The sequence below is a fragment of the Polistes canadensis genome, unplaced genomic scaffold (assembly GCF_001313835.1).
Source record: "Polistes canadensis isolate GaletaPanama2010 unplaced genomic scaffold, ASM131383v1 scaffold_49, whole genome shotgun sequence".
NCBI classification, from domain to species: Eukaryota; Metazoa; Arthropoda; class Insecta; order Hymenoptera; family Vespidae; genus Polistes; species Polistes canadensis.
In genome coordinates this window covers 294,845-311,948 of record NW_014569596.1, presented here as the reverse complement: position 1 = coordinate 311,948, position 17,104 = coordinate 294,845, and the positions used below count along the sequence as shown (strand labels likewise).

The 17,104-nt window shown below is 29.2% G+C and overlaps 2 protein-coding genes across 2 annotated transcripts; both read left to right on the top strand.

Moving 5' to 3' along the window:
- Nucleotides 1-804: 804 nt before the first annotated feature.
- On the top strand, nucleotides 805-12,892 carry LOC106785386 (cyclic AMP response element-binding protein A-like). Its single transcript, XM_014745796.1, has 5 exons — nucleotides 805-1,836; nucleotides 5,095-5,545; nucleotides 6,347-6,612; nucleotides 6,699-7,236; nucleotides 10,263-12,892. The coding sequence occupies exons 1-5, from the start codon at nucleotides 1,708-1,710 to the stop codon at nucleotides 10,691-10,693; spliced, it is 1,815 nt and encodes a 604-aa protein (XP_014601282.1). The 5' UTR covers nucleotides 805-1,707; the 3' UTR covers nucleotides 10,694-12,892.
- Nucleotides 12,893-14,611: 1,719 nt separating this feature from the next.
- Nucleotides 14,612-16,706, top strand: LOC106785401 (DNA primase small subunit). Its single transcript, XM_014745822.1, has 7 exons — nucleotides 14,612-14,880; nucleotides 14,978-15,128; nucleotides 15,208-15,383; nucleotides 15,483-15,681; nucleotides 15,766-15,976; nucleotides 16,047-16,437; nucleotides 16,523-16,706. Exons 1-7 carry the CDS (start codon nucleotides 14,784-14,786, stop codon nucleotides 16,540-16,542), a joined length of 1,245 nt encoding a protein of 414 aa, XP_014601308.1. The 5' UTR covers nucleotides 14,612-14,783; the 3' UTR covers nucleotides 16,543-16,706.
- The last annotated feature ends 398 nt before the right edge of the window (nucleotides 16,707-17,104 follow it).

The following is a 17,104-nucleotide window of genomic DNA, read 5'->3' as shown; positions in this document are numbered from 1 at the left end:
AGAGAAGTAAAAAATAAAATTACATTAGTATAATATAAAGAAAATCAAATACATGAGTGTATGTGTACGAGCTACCTATACTTATATATATATATATATATACCTGTATATTATGATAAAAGTCGAATTTAATAATTTTTCTAGAAAAAGAAATCGAATGTAAATTAAAATATCATAAGAGATATCTTAGACTTACTAACGCGTCCGCTAGAATGCGCTACGTTTAAATTTCCAAAAAAATATTCTTATTATCTTTTGTAGTAATGTCTTATCTGATGTAGGTAAAATTTGTTTAGACATTTAAAATAAAAAAAGAATCTATTTTAATTAATAATAATAAATTGATTAAAAAAAGCAAAATGTAATGTTAAAAGTTTCTTCAAATAAGTATCATACAACATTACGTCGTTTCCTACCTTACCTACAAATGCTGCCTGATGTAATCTGTCGCATTAAGTAGTAATAGCAGAAAAATGTAATGCGCATCTTTTTCAAGTAGGAGTGTATCATGTATTTAAATCGCCTTGTTAAAAAATAACAAACATTTAAATAATCTTATTGTTTTATTTTAATTGTCAAACATATCATGATGATAACTAAGGAGTCAAATATTTAAGAAAAAATAAAAAAGGAACTATGAAAAATATATATTTTAATAAAACATTAACATGTCTAGAATCCAAGTAATGGTTTCCTAAAATATCCGTCCTTGCGTGAGGAGAGTTCTTAACAAAATCGATCTATCGCAAAATTCGAGAAGACCAATCACACGCTTGCTCATAACTACGACGTCATCTATATGACGGGTTTAGTGCCACGTTGGCAGTCCGGGCGACGCCTTCATTTTGTGTTCATCTTGTTTCCTCGATTCAGTTGTAAAAATTGAAAAGATAAAAAAAAGAGAGAGAGAAAAATGTGTGCTTAAAAATTATGATTTTCATAGAGAGAGAGAAACGAAATTAATATTATATTGAAATAAAAATAATTTGAAATTATATCTTGTGGATAAAGAAAAAAAAGAGCATTGAAAATGATAAACGAGAGAACAAAGTGTTTTGGGACTGTATGAGAAAATACAGAAAAAATTGAATCAGAAAAACGAAGGAGAGAAAGAGAGAGAAAAGAACAGATAGCGGTATAGAAAGAAAAAGAAGGATAGAACTATTCGAAAGTAGCCCCTACCACTTTGTCTCTATCGCTTTCTCTCTCTCTCTTTTTCACAACGCGACGAGGGGTATATAAAGATATCTCTTTCCAACTCCCTCTACCTTTAATTCGCACACACTGTAAAATCCAATTGTGAACAAGCAAGGAGTATCCGTCCCCTCTACTACTACGCTTTTACCGGAGCTCGGTAGTCTACTTTCGTATTTGATAGTGTTCGTTCGTATTATACACGAGCTTCGTGACATAGGTCGAAAAACACGCCGGATTTTTACTTCATCGGAGTATCAACCGGCCGGATATTATTTAGTCTTTCTTTCATGGAAGAAATTTAACGTTATAAAAATTTTTTCCTTTTTTTTTTTTTTCTTTCCTCCCCCTCTTTCGCATTAAAACGCGTATTGCGCGTATGCGTGTGTGTTTGTGTATACGCACGCGTGTCGTGCGTGAAAAATAATCTTCTGGAAAACGGGAATAAAAAGAAGACAGATATATTTCGATTATATCGAAAAAGGAAAAAAAAAAAATAAATAAAGTGCAGTTATGTCGTCACCCTCAGTCTCGGATATGAACTTTATGGATTTCTTTTTTTCTCCCGAAGATCCGAACTTCCTTAAAGATGTTAAGGATGAACCTTTCGTCGATCAAAATTACAACGACGACGCCATCACGGTAAGTTTTAGACGTACGCTCATATAGCCGGCTTTATCGATGATGACACGAATAACTTCGTCGTAAATAAAAATATGTCTGAAGGTACGAAACTATTACGGAAAGCATACTCGTATTTCCCTCGTTAAATTTTACCGATCGTTCCCATCAATTCCCCTTCGAAGAAGAAACCAGTTTTAGTGACCCTAATTTTTTTTTCTCCTATCTGATGAAATATATAGATAATTCGTTGACTTCTTATCTCAAGTGACAAGACAATCTAAAATATTGAACTAGATTTATTAATCTATAAAATTCTAGATAAGTATTTGTTACTTAACAAAATTTTTTTTTTTCGTCTAACGTCAAAATGATTTAATTGTCAGTTATTATATGACATTTCTTTTTATGTTCCAAAATCTTATTCTTACCTTTGATCGATCGACATACTGGATAGCAAAGTTTGCTTGGTACGGGTATCGATATGACACATATAATTAAATATATTAATTGAATTAAAAATTTGTATGCAACCGAGTTGGGAGTCCTTGGAATACAATTTAAAATATATTTATTCTTATTATTTTCTATGGGAGTAGAATAAAATAAGATTTTTATAGTCAGGTTTCCAGTTATTTCATCAGAAATAACAGCTTATAACAGCTTATATTTTTTCACCGTAGCTCGTGCCACTTTTTATTTGAATATATTATTTTTGTTATTAACATGTTTAAGTATAATATACGGGCTTAATTGAAATCGTAAAATGAATTTTCGAAATTGTACATGTAAACATATGTTATCACGGAGAACTGTGACATATCCAAAAATTAAAAAAATCATAGCATGCCGAACGAAGAAAATCATTTAAAATTACATCATAAGTCCAAACCTAGCGGGAAATTCCTCGTTATTTGTTCTTCCCCTGTCGAATCATGTTAACATATGGTGCATGTGCACCCACGTGCACGCTAACATTCTTCGCGGATCATTCACTTGCTCACGGGATTGAACGGAACCGAGTCATGATCCAAGTGATTATAGTTTAATATAGACATACTGACAATATTAATACAGAATGAACAATAATTTCGTTTGTAAAAAATCTATTCTAAAATATATTCATCTACAATAGAATTTTATTTAATTTCTCTGATATTTTTATCTTTGTTTTTTTCTTTTTTTTGCTTAAATATCCACATACTTAACAACAACGATCTCTCTTTTAAATGTATAATTCATTTTATTTAAATTTTTATCCTTTTATATATTGGATGGAACGCGCACGCGAAAATACAAACATAATAAAAGATAATTAAGAAGATAGCAACAATCCAATGATATTTTCTAGGAGAATTATCGTCAAAATTATGTAACTGTTATGAATTTTACACGGCCATATGGAATGGCCTCGTACACGTGCCGGTATCCAATACATTGTCATAATTAATTTATCTTCGAATCTTTAAAAAAAAATCTTTATCTATTCTTGCATTAGATACGCATTGTTCTTTAAAATACAATGTTATTAATTGTTGAATAAATTAACGCTTTCTCCTATTATCTTTTTTTTTTTTTTTCAAAAATATGCATTCTAATTTAATTCAATGTTTAGAAAGATGAACCACCTTTCTATACTACGTTGCATCGTCTAATATCGCTTTCTAATTATATTTATTGTTTTATATAAGGAATAAAAAAACAAAAGTCAGTTTTCGGTTTGAAAATGACTTCAAACTCTGCGCTACGGCAAATGACCTTCGAATGTTGAATACCGTTAAGTTACGGGACTTTTTGTGCTGGTATAAATATTCTCTTATGACCTCACCGAAAGAATCCAATTAAGGATTAACGCACTTTAATCACTTCAGTTGAAGTTCATTCGATACACTACTTAGACTTAAAGATTAGATCCTAATGTACTTAAAATTAGTTCTAAATCGTTTATAAATCATTATTTATATTACTACATTTATTATAAAGTTATCGAATAACTGATTAGAATTACTTTGCATAACTAGTTTTCTAATAACGATAGGATTCACAGTATTGATATTTTTTTACAAGAATACACATACGTAAAACGTAATGCGTTTATTTCCGTGAAAAAAAGATGTCTCGTCAAGATTTCAATTAAAATGAATTAATAATGACGTAAGTAAAAAATAGTAGAAAAAGATATAAGAAGAGGGAGAGAGATGTACAATTTACTCCAATCTGGGACGAGTTTCTTGCCAATGGCGAGAAACATGCTTTCTCGAATTGAAGTTATGCCAACCGGTGATAAAAATAAAACGTCGTATTATGTGAAAACAAAAGACCTGTAACTTATTAATATGAACATATATATTATTAGAAACAAATAAGTCGCTGCAAGAGAATTTATATTTTTTTCTTTTAAAGAGATGATAAGCTTATTGTTAACTACAAGAACGTGACATCAGCGGTTTAACCGAACATCTTACAAAAAAATAGAATAAATTTTCCTACAAAAAAGAAATATTTGCATTTATTATTTTATCAATTTTTATCGAAATATTTTTTGAATTGACGAAAGGATTGTCAGATTACGAAATGATGAATTTTAAGAAGACTTTGAGCTTGCAAGACAACTTATATCTCTCGTTTCGTTATTGACGCGTACAAATTTTTTGCTCTATATGTAACTAAAATTTCGAAGTAAACGTATATAGTTAATGTTAGTTTCAAAGTCGAAACCACACTCTATAATTTGGATTTATTTTTAGATCTTTTCTTAATTTACGAATAACGTGTATTTTATTAAAAAAAAAAAAAGTGACTAAACAATGCGAGGAAAAAAAAGAAAAAGAATATTAATTCTTAATGTGAATATATAAAATTTGATTATAATAACGTATTACAAACCGAGTAAAATTTTCAAAGTATTTTAAAGCTTTTAGCACAAAATATCGATCGTATGTACACACATACGTTAAATGGCACGAGTAACATTCGAAAGATAATTCTACCGATGCTCGACGTAGCTTTAATGATGAATGGCCGACCATATATGCATACACAAAAGCGCTTGGCATCAAAGTAGGTCGTACAATTTTTTCGCGAATAAATCCCCCGTTCAGCCGTTCTTTCACCGGGAAGAATGTAAATGTAAAATTGAACGTTTAATATCAACCATGATGAATATTTTTTTTTTCAAATGATTCTCACGCTAAAAGTATATTTATTTATTGCAATTATATTTATCATAATATGTATTCGTTTAATATGTAAACGCTTTCCTTTTTTTTTTTTTTTTAGACGGAAGAATGGCCAACGAATCCAGACGAGTTTTTGGAATCGATTTTCAAATTAGAAGACAGTCAGTTCAACCTAATCGAAAACAATTTAGATGTAACTCCATCTTCCTCGTCGGACAGTGGACTTTCCAGTGCTTTGAGCCTTTCTTGCGAGCAACAATTGAGTCCTGTATTACCAATCGAAGAAGATCAAATTGAAATTTCCAATTCAGACTCGTGCAGTCCCCAAAATTTTATGGATTTCGATTCACTGGGAAGTCCAAATCAGTCAATGGGTAGTATTGACAGTCCTATAAGATCAGTTGTTAGCTCGAATATCGGTTCACCAGTTACGGATGTTAACGAAGAAGTAGATTTCGAACCAACCCTTGTTGCTGTTGTCAATCCTAATAATACTGTTCCTGATTCTACTACTGTCATAACGACGGATCAACAACCAACAGTTAATATAGGTAAGAATATTCGTTATTTGTTACACGATCATGTGTTTCGATTAGATTTCAATTGCTACACTATTGAAAGAAAAAAAGAGAGAGAGAGAAAGAGAGTAATAAATTATATAAGGCAATCGTTAAGAATATTGTATAGAATTTATATTTTTGATTAAAGTTAAGAATCGTTGAAGTATCTTATCGCTCTAAAATACTTGAAAACTAGTACATCAAAATAGGAACATTCTTTTATTCATTTCTTTTAATTCCTACGTAAAATTATTTTACTACTTCCAGAGAAAAATAATTCAATCTTTGAAAGTATACGAAAATCTATATAATATTGTTCGAATATTACGTCTTTTCTATTATTTGGTCTTATTAGATGAACTGTTAACTTTACAAGGTTTCATAATGAATCATAGACTCTGTTAACAAACAAACTTCTTTTTGCTAAAAAACCAATTGTAAAGCGATTTATTCGCTATATATATACCATTGTGGATATCATTATAATTATTCGTGACGCAAATCGTGGAAGTTATATTCCGTCTTTGTTTTATTGAATTTTTTTTTTTAGCTCGTCTCGAATTTTTTATACGTTAATAGACAGTATGACGAAAAAAAAACTCTGACACGTTGACACATAGAAATTAATTATTCTGAATATTGTTCTCTTGTCTTTTTATTTTACCGAAAGAATAATATTTTTAAAGGTGTTACAACAAAAAAAAAAAGATTGTTGAAGAAATAAGAATACGATCGTTAGATTGCAAGAGATAAGAAATAAAGAGAGGAGAGATAAAAATTGATATTTTTCAGAAACGCTAATTAAACAACAGGAACGTGTGGCGTCTCAAGAGAAAACCGTTAAAGTTCGCAATCTCACATGTGTCGGAAAAAGAAATATAAGGCAACTAATTCGCGTGACGCCAATGGGTTCGGGTAACCCTAGGTCGATTTTATTACCCGTTAGCTTAAAGGACATGAAGGAAGTACGAACAATAAAGATTATAAACGCATCACAAGCAAGAAATTTGAAAGGTTTCAAAATTAATCAAGCGAATATCATTAATAAACCTGTTCAGGTATTAAACAATTAATTGTCATTTATATTGAATCTGATTAGTTATATGTTTTCACATTTTAAAACACTTGAAAATCAATTCTTTAGATGACTATCAAGCAAGAAGATTCCAGCAGCGAAAAGGGCTGCAATTCGAGTGATGAAATTTCTGAAACAGACTCACCTTATCCAAGATTAAAGTTAAATTCCGAAGAAAAACGTCTTTTACAAAAGGAAGGAATAACGTTACCGACTCATTATCCACTCACGAAACACGAGGAACGCGAATTAAAAAGGATCAGGCGTAAAATTCGCAACAAGATATCTGCTCAGGATTCGCGCAAAAGAAAAAAGGAATACGTGGATGGATTGGAGGATCGTGTGAAACAGTGCACGGAAGAAAATATGACCTTGCTCAAACGTATCAAAGCACTACAGTCTCAAAATCAGAGTCTAGCAGGTCAACTTAAAAGACTCCATACATTAATACAAAAAAGCAACAAGAGTGCTCAACCAGCGACTTGTTTGATGGTTTTACTACTTTCGTTGGCTCTCGTAGCTGTGCCGAATCTTCGACCACACTCCAATTCCAATAATGACATAGCTAAGGAGCAAGAACAACCTGAAAAAATGCCACCTCTTGCAGGTGAGTCATTGTATTTTTATATACTTTTACTAATTCCAGCAATTTCCTATAATATATATGATTTCTTAACATCCGAACTTTCTTTCTTTTACTTCATTCTTAAGCATGATTCATATTCTATGTTACTTATTGTTAGTGAATCAATATATATAAATTTTTAAACAACAAATTTTTCTATATATAATACTTTTCGCGATACTATTTTAATATCTCATCTTCAAAGATATTGCATAAATTAGATAGGGTAAATCTCTTTGAAATTGACCAGATATAAAGAAAAATATATAAAAATGATATTATTCAAATTGCAATTATGCTAACCTCATCTATTATAATCTTAATTCGTTGAATAATTGGTTTTACAAACAAATACCTATATTACAGTAAATCTTCGCTTTAAATTGTTGATAAATTTATTGCAATACATTAAATTCTCGTTCTATTGTCGATGTAGCCATACGTGGGTAGTTATTCTTGTTCTTAAATGCGGTCATGCTCCGGAGAAGTTCGAGCACGTTCTACACTGATTCTTTCGTCCAATCCTTGAACAACGATCTTAAGGTATATCAAACCTTTGCAAACCGTTATTTTACTGTTACACACGTACAAACTCATACACGTAAACGCGCAGGTTTCCAACTATTTAACAATGTCGTAACGGGTACTACTTGGTACGTTGAACTCCCATAAAATTGTGAAAGGTACTATTGCCCTAATGTTTTTTGTTTCTATTCACGTTCGAACTATCGTTGAACTCAATTATTTGTTTCGGCTATTGTCTTATCTATTCTTAGAAATGATTATAATAATCTCTTTGTACTTTAGCATCGGATCAATACAATTACTCGATTAATATGTATTTCGATTTCATTCAAAATTATGTTTACAAATATAGCAACTATAGAAATTTTGTTTTAAATTAAAATCTGATCATTTTAATACTCAATTAACCACAATTTACGATTTATATTAAATTGAAATATTTTGAATAGAACTCGTGTGTGTGTTGTCTTATATATTAATTTTTGTCTTATCAACGAATATTTTTTTAATGCAATAAATGATAAATTACTAACACGAGCATAAATCTATAGATTATGTTTGAAAAAAAATATTTTCAAAATGAAGCTACAAAATATTCAAATACATTATATGAATATCGATATATACTCCATATCTTGAAGAATGATTAGGTAACCCCTGATGATCCAACGACGCGTAAATGTGTACTTTGACTCTACACTGTATGTGTATACATATGTATGTATATATGTATGCATCATACTGCATGTTCTCTGATGATTGTTCAAACACTCTATAATAATTCACGTTGCTATCTATGAAAACAAATGTAACTAAAATTAATATTTAGCGTTATTTTATTTGATAAAAAAATTCATTAAATATACGAATTATTAACGATAAATCAAAATTCAACATTCCGGTTATTAACTATACCTTATCAACATTTTTATCATAATGATAATAATATTTTTTACCTTTATAGTACAATGAAATAAATTTCATTATATAAATATTAATTTATTATCTTAATTTTTTTAACTATCTATTCATTTCATTCTTATTTGTCATTTAAAAAAAATTTACTGGTCATTCTTATAAGAATCGATTCTTATAATTTCCTTCGTAACATCATGCGTAAATAACCATTTCTCGATAAATCGACGGCGCTTACGGCGTATTTTTGTTTGCAAGACGATAGCGTAAAACTTGCTAACTCAGAAGTTTAAATGCGTATAAATTTATAGGACAACTGTATAAAGGATCATTTTTTTATATTAGTATCTTGTTCTTTTCTTTTTTTATACACTCTTCTTCATATCTAAAAACTTTCAAACAAATACATTTCTTTTTAAATAATAATAATAATATACTATCGCTATATATATATATATATTTGTAAGATTAGATAAAGTTAATTAAACCACCTTCTCATTGCTACTGTCGAAACGTTGTCACAAGTGTAATAAATAGAATCAAACGATATCGGTCTAAGCGTTACTTCATATATTTATACAACACGTTTTGAGATATCATTTTGAAAAAAAAAAAAAAAGTACGCAATAAATTTTACCGATGGATTATCACGAGTTCATGGCAATTCTCGATAATCAAGGAATATTAATATTTCGAAATTGATATAAAATAAAGTGAATGGGGGAGAAAGAGGCCGATGAGAAAGAAATAGCGTAAAGGTTAAAAAGAAAGGAGCAAATAATAAAATAAGAAAAAGGAAAAGTATAGATGGAGAAAGATACATTGAATTTAAGAAGAGAGCGGTGAAACCGGAGCACACTACGAGATATCCGACGAGTTGATCTACAACTTTCTAAATGACGACAAGAAAGCACCGTTCGATCGTTGAATCGAAACTCTTTTCGGCGAGAGATCTCGAATATCAATAATTCAGAAATGATACGATTTAGATCGTATTATTATAATAAATCATCCTTGATTAATATTAATTTAATGAAATATTAAATAACATTTGATTAAACGGTCGATTGAATTTCTTGATCACTCGTATTTATTGGAAATATATTTCGGTCATGTGTCATCGCTATAATATTAATGAACACTTCTTGGAATTTCAAAGCAAGAACTTCTTTGGAACCACATACAACATACGTTATTGACTTTACAATCATTCTTCAATCGGATGATTATGAAATGCATTGTAAGGTGTTTATTCGTTTACTTATAAACAATCACCAACGTTATCAATTGTAAAGATGTTTATTTATGATAACGAACAAAAAAGGAGAAAACATTCATTTTTACTTATTATTTCAATTGTTCTTAAAAATTCCAATATTCTCTATCTTATTCCCCGGTTCCCTTGACTTACTTCTGTGACCTAAGCAAGCATTATAGGGCTTCGCTGTTACGTAAACCTTCTCCTACTTTACTTGTTCCTAGAAAACATAAAATACATATCGATTGACAAAAGTAATCTCGAAAAATGTAAAATAAAAATTTCTTTCTAATAGGATATTCATTTTTAGGTCGTTCGAGGGCACTCCTTTATACGAAACAAATAAAGGATGAAGAACTGCAACAATATAACGAGGAATTGTTGCAGGAGGTTGAAGGTCTTTTGGATCACGATTACAGTCCCGTGGTCCACATGCCACCTTACAAACGTCCTCGCATTGAGAACGAAGCGAACAATCAGAAGTTCGCAGCTTCATCGGATCAAATTGGTGGGATATTAGGTAGTCTGTTGGGTAACCACGAAATGCCGTTTATGAAACCGAGCAATCGAAAATATATAGAACCACCATTAGACGACGTTTGGCCACCACCGAATCCAGGTGGGAAAACGGAACCAAAAGTGGTCGACAAGCTTGAAGCTTTGACCAATGAACTCAAAATTAATATTTCGGATTTGGAAGGCACCAGAACCGTCCTCGTGAAAGTGCCTCATGAACAATGAGATTACCATCTTTCTTTCTTTTCCTTCATTTCTAAAAACAACAACAACAACAACAACTACTACTACTACTACTACTAAAGAATTACCGTTGTGAAATCAAACGATCATGAAAGAACGCGTTTCTCACCAGTTTCGCCGTGACTTTCGAGTTTCTCATCGTGAGGATTTCTAAACGTGAATTTAATGGCACGAAACATACATCAATATCTTGAACAGTAAAATTTAACGTTTAGTAACAAATTGAGATAATAATAGCCAATCGATAAATTAATTCATCTAAATAAAAATTTTTGTTTACTTTTAAGTAAATGTTTATAATATACAAAAAAATCGATAGTAGAATAATATTATAGCATCATCCTATCTATGATAGTTTTAATATTCATTTAGGAAATTAATAAGTATGTTAACTATCGGTAGGACTGTTAAAACAATATTGTGATTGTTTTGGGAAAGAAAATTAATCACATCAATTCTTATCATGTTAATGGGGGGTTAGGGGGGGAGGAAACTTTGGTATTGCCCATTTGTTGATAAAACTTAAATTTCACATCGTCAGTGATAAAATAAGTCTTATTAGACAATTATATTTAGAATAAATATCATTAGGAAGAGTTGTGAATTCTTATTCTCAAGAATAAAAGATACTATCGTTATATTATAAGTCGACGATTCGAGCAGTAAATTTTTGTTTAGTTAAAGGGTCGAACGGAATGATGATCAATGCTTAATAATAGCATACTATTCGTCTTATTACATTTATCGAATTGATAATTGGCAATCAATCATACAAATTGCAAAGACACAAATGAATTGAACACCAATAAATATCTTTCATGTTTACATATACTTAAGAATGACCATATAGATTATGTTATAAGTAAAGTACTCTTTTATATCTATAATACATTACATAATAAGCATTCATCAAAAAGAATCAATTAGCCTTCTCCATCGAATCATCGAATATTTAAAGTTCGTCTTAAAACGAACTATATCTGCTAATAATAACCTCTTTAGATAATGTATAGAGTTTATTCGTCGAATATTCTATGGATGGTATAAAGTTAATCGGACTATTGCAACGATTAATATTGTTATCATAAACCTTATTAAGATTTTTGTAAATATTTGCAATTGTAGATTATAAGAATGACAAAGATATACACATATATATATTAATATTATTATTAATATTAACATTATTATATTATACAGCTTTAAAAATTACTTTTTACAAAAATACAATGTGTAATTTAATGTACGTTATTATATATATGCAAAGAAAACTATTTACAACGGTGCATGGTAGAAAACATAGTGTGCAATCGTACACAAACAACGTATCGGCGCATAATCTTATAATATATATTTTATTTGTTGTAAGAACATTTAAAACAACAAGAAAGAAAGGTTGGAAGTAAAAATTGTTTTTCAAGGCTAAAAAATTGTAAAATGAAAAATGATTCACTCGTTAGTTAGGTTTTCAATATATATATATATATACAAAGAAGAGTTCAATATACAAAAGTTAATAGCTAAGCATGTATTTTGCACCAAGTGCTAAGACTGTATCGTGTAAATCGCATGCCGATAATCTTTACTTCAAGATAGAAAAGAAAAAAGAAATATTAATTCAAAGTATTCCTCGCCTTATTATTATTATTTTGCGTTAAGAATATGATTTTAATTTTTCTTACTTTGTATACGGCTCGTAAAGCTCGCGTACATATATAATAGATCATTACATACATGCATACTTAAATATAAGTACGAAATTGTAAATAAATATATCGATAAAAGTATATTTTACCATCGTGTAATAGTTCGTACTTACATTTCTTTTCTTTTTCATCGGGGGATTCGGTGGAAGATAGAAGAAGAAAAAGCAAGAAATATGTATCAACGTCTCGTCCTTACGCAAAAGAAAGAAAAACACTTATTAAGAATTTGTTTGTTCGACACATTGTTTTAAGGATAATTTCAATTTAATTTAGATAAGTTCAACACGTACATTCCTAATTAATAATGTTTATCCGAAAATAGAGTAAACGTTCTATTTTTGCACGTAAGGTCAAAGGGATGAAGGTACTACGCTATTAAAAATTGAATAAATATGCGTTTAGCGATATTATAAGTAAAAAATAAAACAATAAGAAAAAATAGGAAACAAAAAAAACAGAATAAAAACTTGAACGTGAATATCTTGCGAATGTTATTCCCATTTCTCGAACACCCTGCCTATACTGGACCTTATCGAGAAAGAATTTTATGATGTTCTTAACATTCACGTTTCTATGTAAACCTGTAACAGTATAATGTATATTATATTGTTAACTTTAACAGTATATTACGAGACTGAATATTAAAACGAAAGGAATATCTTCAATTGCATTAATTTAAATACGGAAATTTAGAAATATTATATGCAAGAACAAATTTTTGACCGGTAATTCTGGTAATTTTTTTCACAGCTCGTTAAAACAATAACTAAGGTTGATATTTTTTATCCGCGTAAAGAAAAAAAATATGATTACTCAGATATTTGATTCCACCGTTTGCCAACAATATATGTTACACTATTTGAATTATATTATAGAATATTTCGAGAAAGTATCACTCGTATATACACGCTTTGAAATTCACTGATTATAACTTATTTTAATCGTATCGATCTTGAAAATACTAATTAAAATTATAAGTAATCTCGGAAAGAAAAAACGATGTTGACGCGTCGAAGACTTTTGATAAACTAAACAATGAGAGCCGTTTTGATCATTATTGTTTACGTTCGAAGACTTACAATGTTATCATTGAAACTTGTGTTTATAACTATATATACATTTAGATCAAATTTAATGTTATTTCAAATTTGTCACTTGAAATGGCACGAATTAAAAATCAAAATATACGAAAAATAAAATAATGGTTTCAATATACGCGTGGGGGGGTGGGTTTGAAAAATTTTTCGCCTAACATAGAAACAATTTTTTTTTCAATTAAACTCACTTTTATTTTTCGACATAGAGATTCAAAATTTTAAGAAGAAAGTAGAAACTCAAAAATTTTTAATATTTTAAATTTGTATGTAGGGGAAATATACATCGAAAAAATTTTATACTCTAAATGATCGCTTGCTAATGTATAAAACTTTCATTAGAATTACCTCGATAACCCTCTGAATAGCTCATTATTATTGATTTGAATTAATTGAAGAATTAGTTAATTAGTTAAATTAATTTCACAAAAAAGTTATTCAATTTGTAAATTACATTTTATAAATCTAATTTTTTCGAAAGCATATATAAATCGTACTTACTTTGACGAATTTGTCCACATTTTCGAAAATAAAAATCCAGAAAGTTATCAATGTTTGAAGTGATCAGATATTAAAATGAAATGTTATTTCTTCTTCTCATAGAACTCTACGTGTTAATTAAATAAAAATCACTTTTTACTGAATTAAAAATTCAATTCTTTAAGAAAGCACCTTTTCCGTCTCTACCTTAGAATGCTTCAAATATCACTGTACCCAAATTAACGGTGCAAAACTCAAATTTCAAAAATTTAAGAATTAGTGCTGTGCAGCGCATAAAACGAATTCACTTGTTGAGTATCATTATGCGCATCTTGCTTTAAATTATATCACCTTATTCAATGATATTAATTTTCATTGTAATTATTTATTATTTATTCAAAAATCTATATCTGTAAGTTTTTTAATTTTCAAAAATTACATATTGAATGTAGATGTTATAAGTGAAAATATTTCATATTTATTACTAGCATAAGTTGATTAGTCGCATCTAGTTTCTCAAAGCACGACTAGAATGCGCATTCTTCCAAAAAATTAACCAATCAGAAAACATTATTTACTGAGAATAAAATGTGCTGCGATACTAGCGCGAGCTTTCAGTAACGTGGTTAAATTCGACACTCTTTTAGTAAATTCATATTATATTCCCATCAAATTTGTGTTAATGTTTTGTTTTTTCTGATATATCAGTTTAAATGTGTATATCTAACAAAGTTGAAGGCAGAGAGCCGTTAAGTTATCCTCAGCATAAGTTTTATTATATTTGGATTCAAAATGGGAGATATAGAAAATCTCGTTGATCTATTACCGATTTATTATGCTAGATTATTTCCTTTCAATGATTTTTATGACTGGCTTGGCTATGGAAGTTGTAAGTTTCTTATCTAACATAATTTCTTTTTTTTTTTTTTGTAAAGAAAAACTATCTAACTAATATTACTTTTATTTTGTTAATATTTTAATTTCAGTAAGTAACTTTACTAGAAGAGAATTCTCTTTAACTCTTCAGGATGATATTTATCTTCGATTTCAATCATTTAAAACTCCCAGAGAATTAGAAGCAGAAATCAAGAGACTTATTCCATTTAAAATTGATATTGGTGCTGTGTACAATGTTCCGTAATAATGATTTTTGTTTTATTATTTAATTAAATAATATATTTTATTTATTATTGCTATAACATTGTTTAATTATTAGACCGAAGGAACAAAAGAAACGACCAAAATTTTTTCCTGTGGAAAGAGAACTTGTTTTTGATATCGATATGACAGATTATGATGAAGTAAGAACATGTTGCGAAGGCACAGATATTTGTAACAAGTGTTGGAAGTTTATGGTACTTGCATGTAAAATATTGGATACAGCATTGAGAGGTATTTACACATACTTTCCATTGTTATATCTATACGTAAATGTTTTTGTTTCTGTTAAAAATGATCTGTTAATGTTACAATAAATACTTGTCGGTTTAGCTGATTTTGGATTCAACCATATTCTCTGGGTATTTTCTGGTAGAAGAGGTATACATTGCTGGGTTTGTGATGCAGATGCACGCTTTTTAGGAGATATTCAACGCTCTAGCGTTGCAGAATATTTACAAGTTATTGGAGGTGGAGAATATATGAAAAAGAAAGTCAGTTTACCCCATGATAATATACATGCATCTATTAGGTAAAACATTGTGTATTTTTAGAACAATAAAAAATATATTCTTCTAGGTTTACATAATATATGATTTTTTATATATGTACACAGACGTGCACTAAATATAATTGAAGCAGAATTTATTCCTATGTGCATCGAAGAGCAAGATATATTAGGAACCAATGAAAGAATTGAAAAGTTTTTAGCAATACTACCGGAAGAAGAAGACCAGGTAGAACTAAAGAATTTATTTGACCAATGTTCGTCCAGTGCAGCACGATGGAAGGCGTTTTGTGAATTTGTCAAAAACAAAAGAACTAAGGTACAAATAAATGTGAACTTAAAAGAAATTAATGTTTTAAATTTAATTTTAATTACAATCAATAATTCAGAGAGGTACAAAATGGTATTTATACCGTCATCTTAAAGAAGAAGTAATGTTGCAATATGCCTATCCACGGTTAGATATAAATGTCACAAAAGGAATGAATCATCTTTTAAAATCACCTTTTTGCATACATCCAAAAACGGGCAAGGTTTGTGTACCATTTACAGTAAAGACCGTAGAGAAATTTCAACCAGATAATGTTCCAACAATAATGACATTAATAAACGAAATTAATGAGTTCGATGCAAAAGAGAAGACAGAAGAAATTAATAATTTAGATACAACAAAGATAAAAGATTACAAAAAAACCAGTTTAAAAAAATCACTTCATATATTTCACGAATTTTTATGGGGACTTAAGGAAGCACGAAAAGACTTAAAGGCTAAGGGGTATGGTAAGTCGTTTATTAAACCTCAACTAATTATGATTATTGACTCTTTAGTTTGAAATAATGAAATATAAATTTATCATTATTTCAGGTGAAAGATTGCAATTTTAAAAATATCACAATTATTTCAGTATTATGTACGTAATGGTTATATGTGTACCAATGCAAACTGTTATTTTTATATTTTTCTCAATAATTGAATTAATGTTTAGAAACATTTATATGTAAAAATATTAAGAATTCAGTTTAATAAAACCAATATTGTAATTGTAAAATTTATTAAACGTATTTGTATTACAAGCTCCATGTTAGAATCTTTGTTAGGAAAAATTTTTATTTAACAAGTAAATATATTTGGCGTATAGGAGTCACTCGAGACTCTGTGGTGTATTGACGAAGAGTAAAAAGAATTTGCTGGTAAAGGAAATCTTTCGATGGATTTATTACTCGAGGTGTCTACCTTCAGATAGAATACTCAATAGCGTAATTTACTTTGCAAACTATTATTACTAACATGTGAAGTTTTGTATTAAAAATAATCGATACCATAAATCGTATCTTAAACATTGGCATTACTTATAATCATTAGTTTGATATATTGTCGTGAATAATAAAAGTAAAATTGAATATATATAATGCAAGTAAAAACAATCTCTTTAACTTCAAATCTAAA

Excerpts from the sequence above, each read along its gene's own strand:
- LOC106785386 (XM_014745796.1), top strand. The coding sequence starts at position 1,708 with ATGTCGTCACCCTCAGTCTCGGATATGAACTTTATGGATTTCTTTTTT. Across the intron at positions 1,837-5,094 it reads ACAACGACGACGCCATCACG|ACGGAAGAATGGCCAACGAA; the intron begins GTAAGTTTTAGA and ends TTTTTTTTTTAG. Across the intron at positions 6,613-6,698 it reads TCATTAATAAACCTGTTCAG|ATGACTATCAAGCAAGAAGA; the intron begins GTATTAAACAAT and ends TCAATTCTTTAG.
- LOC106785401 (XM_014745822.1), top strand. The coding sequence starts at position 14,784 with ATGGGAGATATAGAAAATCTCGTTGATCTATTACCGATTTATTATGCT. Across the intron at positions 15,129-15,207 it reads GGTGCTGTGTACAATGTTCC|ACCGAAGGAACAAAAGAAAC; the intron begins GTAATAATGATT and ends TTTAATTATTAG. Across the intron at positions 15,977-16,046 it reads TCAAAAACAAAAGAACTAAG|AGAGGTACAAAATGGTATTT; the intron begins GTACAAATAAAT and ends TCAATAATTCAG.